Source organism: Musca vetustissima, unplaced genomic scaffold, assembly GCF_032173495.1.
Source record: "Musca vetustissima isolate MV318-11 ecotype Yass unplaced genomic scaffold, APGP_CSIRO_Mvet_v1 utg68499, whole genome shotgun sequence".
Taxonomy (NCBI): Eukaryota; Metazoa; Arthropoda; class Insecta; order Diptera; family Muscidae; genus Musca; species Musca vetustissima.
Window position 1 is genome coordinate 28,469 of NW_026882294.1, and position 9,649 is coordinate 38,117.

Below are 9,649 nucleotides of genomic sequence, written 5' to 3' on the forward strand. Positions count from 1 at the left end.
GCTAAATGCTTTACTGTCAACAACTGGACCGTTTGAAGATGGCAATTGACCAGAAACGGCCAGAATTGGCCAATTGGCGAGGTGTCGTGTTCCACCAGGCTAGGCCACACTCATCTATAGTGACTTTTCTTGCATTGCAAAATTACTTTAATGATGAAAAAGTGGTATCGAGGAGGACTGTGAAAATCGACTACTAGAGTTTTTTGAAAATAGAGAGCAGGACTTCTATTAGAGAGGCATTATGAAGTTACCTTTAAAATGGCAACAAATCATACAACAAAACGGTGCATATTTGGCCCAAATCGGACATTCAGAAGCATGTTAAATAAAGTCCTATAGTTCATATACAAATAATGGATTTATTTTTCCCCAACCTAATATAAATAATATTAAAATAATACTCACACGTATTTCATTTTTCTTTTCAATTTGTAAATTTTAATTTCAATTAATGTTTGTACATAATAAATAAATAATTTGTTTATCTAATTTTAATAATAAATAAATATTTTAAATAAATAACTTATGAACACATAATTCACTAAATCTCATTTAACTTATTAAATTGCTTTAAATCCTACCCGATAAAAGATCTTACGACCATTTAAGTCTTGTGTTGGTCTAAAGTTATTTGTCAACGGTTGACCATTTGAATCGGTTAGAGTCCAAAATTTCTCTATATGTTCTTGAGCAATTGGCATAGGGTCGGGGAAGACATGCCACAATACAGCCTCCGAACAGCCGGGCGTTGTCAACGAACCTTTATAGGTGAAGAAATTTTTCGTATTTAAATCACCCAATAATTGACCCAATGATATTGAACCATCGAGGAATGTCGATGAGCCGTACGTTTCGACATTTGATAATTTATTGAAGATTCTATTTAAGCCGGGATAATAACGATCGGGATTCTGGGGAGAAAGAAAATAAATTTTTAGATAAAAATATTATAATAAAATTTCATATGGTTTGAGGTTGTATGAGAAATGCCTAAAAGTATGCTTTAAAATATATACTTTTTGGAGCTAGGCAGGTATTATATAGAAATCGCTGCGGTATTCAATTCAAATGTGTGTTGATGTTTTTTAATATTGCAGTTTGTCGAATAACTCTTAATGGAATTCTTTAAATTGTAAATTTAAAATATCTGCGCAACCTACCTGAACCGCCTTGAACATTACACCCAAAACTACAATTCCATATGGCGACTGGGTGGCTTCTTCCATAGTGGCGAAGGTAGTTTTCCTATGGACAATATGCATTTCAACATCAAATTGCCGGCCATCAATAATATGTTCGGAACCTTTGCTGCCGGGACCACCCCAGTGGAAATGTACACCCACCGCCTCGTAGGTTCCTTTCAGAATGCCACCAGTAATAGTGGGTATGCGACCATCTACTGTTTCGGTTACCGAAAATTCAACTGGAAATAAGATTTTCAAAATTATTAAATGTTTATATGAATGCATGTGTATATGACGCTCACCTGAGTGACCATTATTAGTGAGCTCAATGGGACCCAGCAGAGGTATATCGTAATTTTTAAACCTTAATGGCTTTGTTGGCAATAGGTATGTCTGCAATAAAAATATATATTATATTAGATATTATCCTTTGAAAATTTCTTTTAAAAATCCACGCCTATTGGTCTGCTAGTGCTTGAAAAAATATTCTTTAAAATATCCACGCCTATTGGTCTGCTAAAAAATCCACGCCTTATGGTCCGCAAGTCCTTGGAAAATATTCTTTAAATATCCACGCCTATTGGTCATGTGATCCTTTAGAAAATTTCTTTTTAAAATCCAAGCCTATTGCTCATGTGATCCTTTTAGAAAATTTCTTTTAAAAATCCACGCCTATTGGTAATGTGATCCTTTAGAAAATTTCTTTTAAAAATCCACGTCTATTGGTCATGTGTTCGTTTAGAAAATTTCTTTTAAAAATCCACGCCTATTGGTCATGTGTTCGTTTAGAAAATTTCTTTTAAAAATCCACGCCTATTGGTCATGTGTTCGTTTAGAAAATTTCTTTTAAAAATCCACGCCTATTGGTCATGTGTTCGTTTAGAAAATTTCCTTTAAAAATCCACGCCTATTGGTCATGTGTTCGTTTAGAAAATTTCTTTTAAAAATCCACGCCTATTGGTCATGTGATCCTTTAGAAAATTTCTTTTAAAAATCAACGCCTATTGGTCATGTGATCCTTTAGAAAATTTCTTTTAAAAATCCACGCCCATTGGTCATGTGATCATTTAGAAAATTTCTTTTAAAAATCCACGCCTATTGGTCATGTGATCCTTTAGAAAATTTCTTTTAAAAATCCACGCCTATTGGTCATGTGATCCTTTAGAAAATTTCTTTTAAAAATCCACGCCTATTGGTCATGTGATCCTTTAGAAAATTTCTTTTAAAAATCCACGCCTATTGGTCATGTGAACATTTAGAAAATTTCTTTTAAAAATCCACGCCTATTGGTCATGTGATCCTTTAGAAAATTTCTTTTAAAAATCCACGCCTATTGGTCATGTGATCCTTTAGAAAATTTCTTTTAAAAATCCACGCCTATTGGTCATGTGATCCTTTAGAAAATTTCTTTTAAAAATCCACGCCTATTGGTCATGTGATCCTTTAGAAAATTTCTTTTAAAAATCCACGCCTATTGGTCATGTGATCCTTTAGAAAATTTCTTTTAAAAATCCACGCCTATTGGTCATGTGATCCTTTAGAAAATTTCTTTTAAAAATCCACGCCCATTGGTCATGTGATCCTTTAGAAAATTTCTTTTAAAAATCCACGCCTATTGGTTCTACTGGTCCTTTAGAAAATGTCTTTTAAAAATCCACGCCTATTGGTTCTACTGGTCCTTTAGAAAATTTCTTTTAAAAATCCACGCCTATTGGTCACGTGATCCTTTAGAAAATTTCTTTTAAAAATCCACGCCTATTGGTCATGTGATCCTTTAGAAAATTTCTTTTACAAAACCACGCCTATTGGTCATGTGATCCTTTTGAAAATTTCTTTTAAAAATCCACGCCTATTGGTCATGTGGTCCTTTAGAAAATTTCTTTTAAAAATCCACGCCTATTGGTCATGTGATCCTTTAGAAAATTTCTCTAAAAAAATCACGCTTATAGCAATGTTATATATTTAATAAATATATATGTTAAAACTCATAAAGAAAGCCATCAATATATATATAATATATTAATAATATTTTAATAATATTTTATTTCCCTATCTGTCGGCATCTTCTTCATTGTTTTTTTTTTTTTGTTTATTTTTTTATTTTTATTTTTTTGGAGTGTATCCGATTTTATTTTCTAATTAGTTACCCATAAAATATAAAAAGTAATCATTTCATCGTTTAGAGTATCACCATAACCACCTTGACCTTCATCTAATAAATATTTAAATAATTTATGACTTTCTACCAAAAAAAGTCATAAAATGCCGAGTCTATTTTTGTTTTTATATGAAATTGATGAATTTGTAATAAAAAAGTAACACAAAATAAATCAACTCTCATATAATATATAAAAAAGTCATAAAATGCCGAGTCTATTTTTGTTTTTATATGAAATTGATGAATTTGTAATAAAAAAGTAACACAAAATAAATCAACTCTCATATAATATAAACATAAACATAAACATAAAAAAATAGCTACAAATTTATGCGACTTACATTTTGTGACTGTATGTGTATTGGTGATTGGCGATTACCGTTACATTGGGGATAATTTGTACCCCAATTCGTATCGGCATATGACCATTCAGCATTTGAGGTGCCAGATTGCCCTAAAATGAATTAATTTTAATTTCGATTAGTTATATCCGCTACTTCGTTAGAGGAAATTGAATATTTATTAGAATGCAATGTATTGGGAAATAAAAAAACATAAATTAACAAATTAATAAAAAGCATTAAATTAAAAAAATAATATGGCGCCCAATTGAAAGGGGACCATTAATTAAATCTAATACTTATTGGTTTTATTGGGAACTATGGAAAGCGAATAGCCCATATACCTTCTACCATGAGGTGTACATTTAAAACAAAATTAATATGGTAGGGAACTTCATATAATTAATTTGGAAATTGAACTACTTACTAAGAGCTCCAACACGGAACTATATGAGCGAAAAAAAAAAACAAAAATAACCACAAAAGAGAGCGATACAAAGTAACTATCTAGAAGTCAGAACAATATGGAGCAAATGATCTATATTATGGAACTTGTTCCACCTGTTAACTAGATATATAAAGGTACCGAACAATTACATGTATTTTAAATGCCTTTCAAATATGGAAGGATATAAGAAGAAAACCAGTAAGGCAAGTAGTAAAGTCGGACGGGGCCGACTATATGATACCCTTCACCACTATGGGTATATTAAACAGGACTATTAACATGAAATTGGATGAAATAAAATATGTGATATTTATCTAAATGTGAATCCACCTAGATCTATCCATAAACATGCCATTCGTTTGTTACAATGGGACAAAAGTATGTAAATCGACTTCAAACAAATATAAATAGGTCATCCGTTGGGCTATATCTGTACTTTTAGAAAACGCAACTACGTAATTCTATGCTCAATTTTGTAAGTTGTGCAAAATTTGATGTCAATCTGACTAACATGAGCAGTTTGATGCCCAATTTACTTGAAATCGGGCGAAAATATATATGGAAGCTTTATCCAAATATTAAGCGATTTCAAACAAACTTGTCACAGGTTAGGTTATACTAATTTCGGAACGTTTTATTCCTATTGGTTCCTTGGTGCGTCAATTACTTAAAATCAATCTATAATAAAAGGGAGCTATATCTAAATCTAGGCCGATTTTCACGAAACAAGGCAGACATCACTGTAGGCTCAATTCAGTACGTTGTGCCAAATTTAGTGCAAATCGAAGGACTTTGGTGCACCATTTACATAAAATCGGACGAAACTATATATGGGAGCTATATCTAAATCTGGACCGATTTTCTCTAAACTCGGCAGACATCATTCTAGGCTGAATTCAGTACGTTGTGCTAAATTTAGTGCAAATCGAAGGATATATAGGGACTTTGGTGCACCATTTACATAAAATCGGACGAAACTATATATGGGAGCTATATCTAAATCTGGACCGATTTTCTCTAAACTTGGCAGACATCATTCTAGGCTCAATTCAGTACGTTGTGCAAAATTTAGTGCAAATCGAAGGATATATAGGGACTTTGGTGCACCATTTACATAAAATCGGACGAAACTATATATGGGAGCTATATCTAAATCTGGACCGATTTTCTCGAAACTTGGCAGACATCATTCTAGGCTCAAGTCAGTATGTTATGCCAAATTTCGTGCAAATCGAAGGATATATAGGGACTTTGGTGCACCATTTACATGAAATCGGGCGAAACTATATATGGGAGATATATCTAAATATGGACCGATATTCTCGAAACTTGGCAGACATCACTCTAGGATTAATTCAATACGTTATGCCAAATTTCGTGCAAATCGAAAGATATATAGGGACTTTGGGGCACCATTTACATGAAATCGGACGAAACTATATATGGGAGCTATATCTAAATCTTGACTGATTTTCACGAAACTTGGCAGACATCATTCTAGACCTAAATGATTAGGCTGTACCAAATTTCGTGCAAATCGAAAGATATATAGGGACCGTTTACATTAAATCGGTTAAATATATATATGGGAGCTATATCTAAATCTGAACCGATTTTTCCCAATTTCAATAGGGTTCGTCCTTGGGCCAAACAAATGAGCTGTGCCAAATTTCATCCAATTCGGATCATAAATGCGACCTGTACTTTGCTCACAAAAATAGATGGACAGACAGACAGACGGACGGACATTGTTAAATCGACTTAGAAAGTGATTCTATGCATATTCTCAAAAGGAAACATGTGTCTATCTCGTTTCCTTTTGCCTGTTACAAACATATGCACAAAGACATAATACCCTGTACCACAGTGTGGTGAAGGGTATAAATATCAAGGTTCACAGCCTAACTAACTTAATACCGACAAGTGTCGTTGATCTACCCATGAGTGACGCCCGGTCAGCATCCTGAGATCTTGGTAAATATCTCATAAAGATGTGGTGTATTGGTATTGGTGTACTGTATTTGAGGCTTTCGCTACAAGCACGCTGCCAAAAGACAAAACTAAATGTGAAGAAAGGGGACGAGCAATCTCGACCCAACCTTCTGTGACAGGCGGGAACTAAAAGTCTGAGACTAAACACGAAACTAAGAATACCACCGTTTTAGTGGGGCAAGAGTTGTGAAGAGACTGAGAATATGGTAGATGAAGGGGTCAAAGACACCACAAGGAAACGGAGAAATAATTGCAAACAGTAAAATAAGTAAAAACATAAGTCCCACTATTCCTCCACTTTCTCGAACAGATCGCAATTGGTAAGGAGCCGCCGTCTCAAGCGAAGGTTGCCAAGTGGCTCTACAGAAAAGAGCTCTGCCATGAAGGAGGAAGTGATAGAGGCGGTCCATAATAAGATAATGTAGCACTTGATGTAAGAAATTTGCACATCGATTTAAGGGGGATAATATTCAAAAATATTCTTTAAAAAATCAGCTATCCAGAGCACAAAAGTGAAAAATGGTTAAGACTAAACGTAGGAATAATTGCGTGCTGCAAACTGAGGGTAAGGATAAGTCCGACCATACCTCCACTTCCTCGGATAGAACACAATTGGTAAGGAACCGACCAGTAAATTTAAAGAAAGAAGACCCATAAGGAGGTGATAAGTGTGGTCAATAATTAGATCATGGAGCACCTGCTTCTGCATGATTGACAGCTGCCTCTTCAATTTGGGTTCTCAAATAACATGGAAATTCTTAGCAAACTATGGAAAACATTGTTCCCACTTGCAAAACAATGAAACTCAAGCTTGTTAAGAAAATAGACATTTCTCAATTAAAAAAGGTTCGCGCAGCGATTATACGTCTGAATGCATACTCGAAGTCTTCAGCAAACAGAAAAGAAGACACTACTGGTGTGAAGTCTTCTATAAGGAGCAGAACGAAGACAGCTAGTGGTAGGCCTTTCAGTAGCAAATCTGGCTCAGGTGCAGCTTTACAAGCCTTTGGACCCAATTATTGGAAGTGGTGCAGCTTTACAAGCCTTTGAACCCAATTCTTGGGAAGTGGGAAGAATGATTTCACCCGAACTGTCGAAATGCTTTCGTTTTGACTTAATCGAATGAAAACGTAAACAACAAATTTGACAGTTTGAGAGATTTTGTAGCAAAATTATCGATTGTATTCGCTTCTTACACGATCTATTTATTGGGCCATGATCACAACGAAGAGGGCGCTCAGCTTGTAGTAGGCCTTACAATGGCAAATCGGACTTAGCTTGAGGTTGGCGCAGCGAATTCATGACAGAATAATTTAAGCATCTTAGTCCTCTGTATACATAACAAGTCGGCTTGGGAAAGTCTTCAATGGAAAGTCTAGCTCAGGTGCAGCTTTTGTATGCCTTCGAACCCTATTCTTGGGAAGTTTTTCATGAGGAGCACAATGAAAAGGGCGCTCAGTTTGTGGTAGGCTTTTCAATGGCAAATATGGCTCAGTCTTCGATATCGATGGCGTGGCTGGCTTAGGTGCTGGCTTTTTTTCAATGGCTAATCCGGTTCGGTATTTGGTATTCGTCTGTAGTTGGCGGAGCGAATTCATGACAGAACACATGCTTGAAGTCTTCGGCATTCAGAAAAAGACACTGCTGAAGAAGTGGGAAGCATTTCATAGGGAGCAGAATGAAGAGGGCGCTCAGCTTGTGGTAAGTCATTCTATGGCAAATCTGACTCAGTATATGGATTTCGTGTGAGGTTGACACAGCGATATCATGACAGAACGCATGCTTGAAGTCTTTTGCATAAAGATCAAAAGACAATGTCTTTTGTCTTTTATAGGGAGCAGATCGTAGACGGCGATTAGCCTGTGTTAGGCTTGGAAAGGTCCTCAATTGCAAATCTGGCTCAGGTCCACCTTTGGCAAGCCTTCCCAATTCGTGGGAGGTGGTAAGTCCTTTATAGGGAACAGAAAGAAGTGAGCGCTCCGCTTGTGGTAGGCCTTTCAATAGCAAGTCTGGATCAGTCTTCGTATGAGTTTCGTGTAGATAAATCACGTCTGAACACATACTCGAACTCTTCGGTATACAGAACAAGACCCTGCTGGAGAAAATGTGGGACGTTTTTCATAGGGACCTGAGCGAAGAGGGCGCTCAGTTTATGGTAGCCTTGGAAAGGACCTCAATGGCAAATCTGGTTCAGGTCCACGTTTGGCAAGCCTTCGAACCCAATTCTTGGGAGGTAATAAATCCTTTATAGTGAGTGGAACGAAGTGAGCGCTCCGCTTGTGGTAGGCCTTTCCATAACAAATCTGGATCAGTCTTCATATGAGTTTCGTGCAGATAAATCACGTCTGAACACATACTCGAACTCTTCGGTATACAGAGCAAGACACTGCTGGTGATGAAGTGGAAAGTCTTTCAGAACGCAGAACGAAGATGGCTGAAAGATGGCCTTTCAATGACAAGTCTAACTCTGGTGCAGCTTTTGCAAACCTTCGAATCAGGTCCACCTTTGGCAAGCCTTCCAGCCCAATTCTTGGGAGGTGGTAAGTCCTTCATATGGAACAGAAAGAAGTGGGCGCTCAAGCTTGTGGTCGGCCTTTCAATACCAAGTCTGGCTCAGTCTTCGTATGAGTTTCGTGTAGATAAATCATGTCTGAACACATACTCGAACTCTTCGGTATACAGAACAAGACACTGCTGGTGATGAAGTGGAAAGTCTTTCAGAACGCAGAACGAAAATGGCTGAAAGATCGCCTTTCAATGGCAAGTCTAACTCCGGTGCAGCTTTTGCAAACCTTCGAATCCCATTCTTGGGAAGTGTGAAGTGTTTCATAAGGAGCACAAAGAAGAAGACGCTCAGATTGTGGTAGGCCTTTCAATGTCAATTCTGGCCCAGTTTTCGTCTGAGGTTGGCGCAGCGAATTTAAGGCAAACCACATGCTTGAGGAAAAGCAACACAGCTGGAAGAACCGTTTTCATAGAGAGCATAACCAAGAGAGCGATCAGCTTGTGACCGGTTTGATAAGGCTTTCAATGGAAAATCTTGCTCAGGTGCACTTTTCCAAGCCTTCGAACTCAATTTGTGGGGAATAATACTATTCATGAAATAGTCGATCTAAGGGATGTGAATGAAAAATGGACTGTAGGACTTCACTAAGATCGCAGAATTCTTAGAAGCCTAGGGAGACAAAATCCTAAGCTATTGTTTTCTAACTGTACTTCAATTGTAGAGCGCAAAATAGGGGGTGGCGTAAACCAGGCCTCTTGGCGTTGCTGAACTTAACGACAATTTGTCTTGTTATACTCCTCCATCATAAGGTTTTTGGGCACGATTTTCAACAGAATTAACTATTATTTGGAAATTTTAATACTCATTGGGTAGCAGATCTCCCACCAAAATTGATCAGCATTGTTTCTTGGACATTTGGGGATTTTGGACACGTTTTTCAATCAAACGGGAGTAATATGATATTTTGAATCTACAGTAGGTAACAAATCTTTACAGGTATTTGAAATGTACACCTTTTGG

At 36.6% G+C, this 9,649-nt stretch overlaps 1 protein-coding gene across 1 annotated transcript; it reads right to left on the reverse strand.

Moving 5' to 3' along the window:
- Nucleotides 1–560: 560 nt before the first annotated feature.
- LOC133328614 (carbonic anhydrase 2-like) lies at nucleotides 561–9,059 on the reverse strand. The gene is made up of 6 exons (XM_061537157.1): nucleotides 8,916–9,059; nucleotides 4,111–4,129; nucleotides 3,684–3,796; nucleotides 1,487–1,577; nucleotides 1,161–1,423; nucleotides 561–911 (listed from the first exon to the last, which is right to left on the reverse strand). The coding sequence occupies exons 1-6, from the start codon at nucleotides 9,057–9,059 to the stop codon at nucleotides 561–563; spliced, it is 981 nt and encodes a 326-aa protein (XP_061393141.1).
- Between the last annotated feature and the right edge of the window lie 590 nt (nucleotides 9,060–9,649).

Bases quoted from the DNA above. Each gene is read 5' to 3' on its own strand.
- LOC133328614 (XM_061537157.1), bottom strand. From the start codon at position 9,059: ATGTGGTTTGCCTTAAATTCGCTGCGCCAACCTCAGACGAAAACTGGG. The intron at 1,578-3,683 runs GTAAGTCGCATA...TTTTTATTGCAG, and splicing joins TACACATACAGTCACAAAAT to ACATACCTATTGCCAACAAA. The intron at 1,424-1,486 runs GTGAGCGTCATA...TCTTATTTCCAG, and splicing joins CACTAATAATGGTCACTCAG to TTGAATTTTCGGTAACCGAA.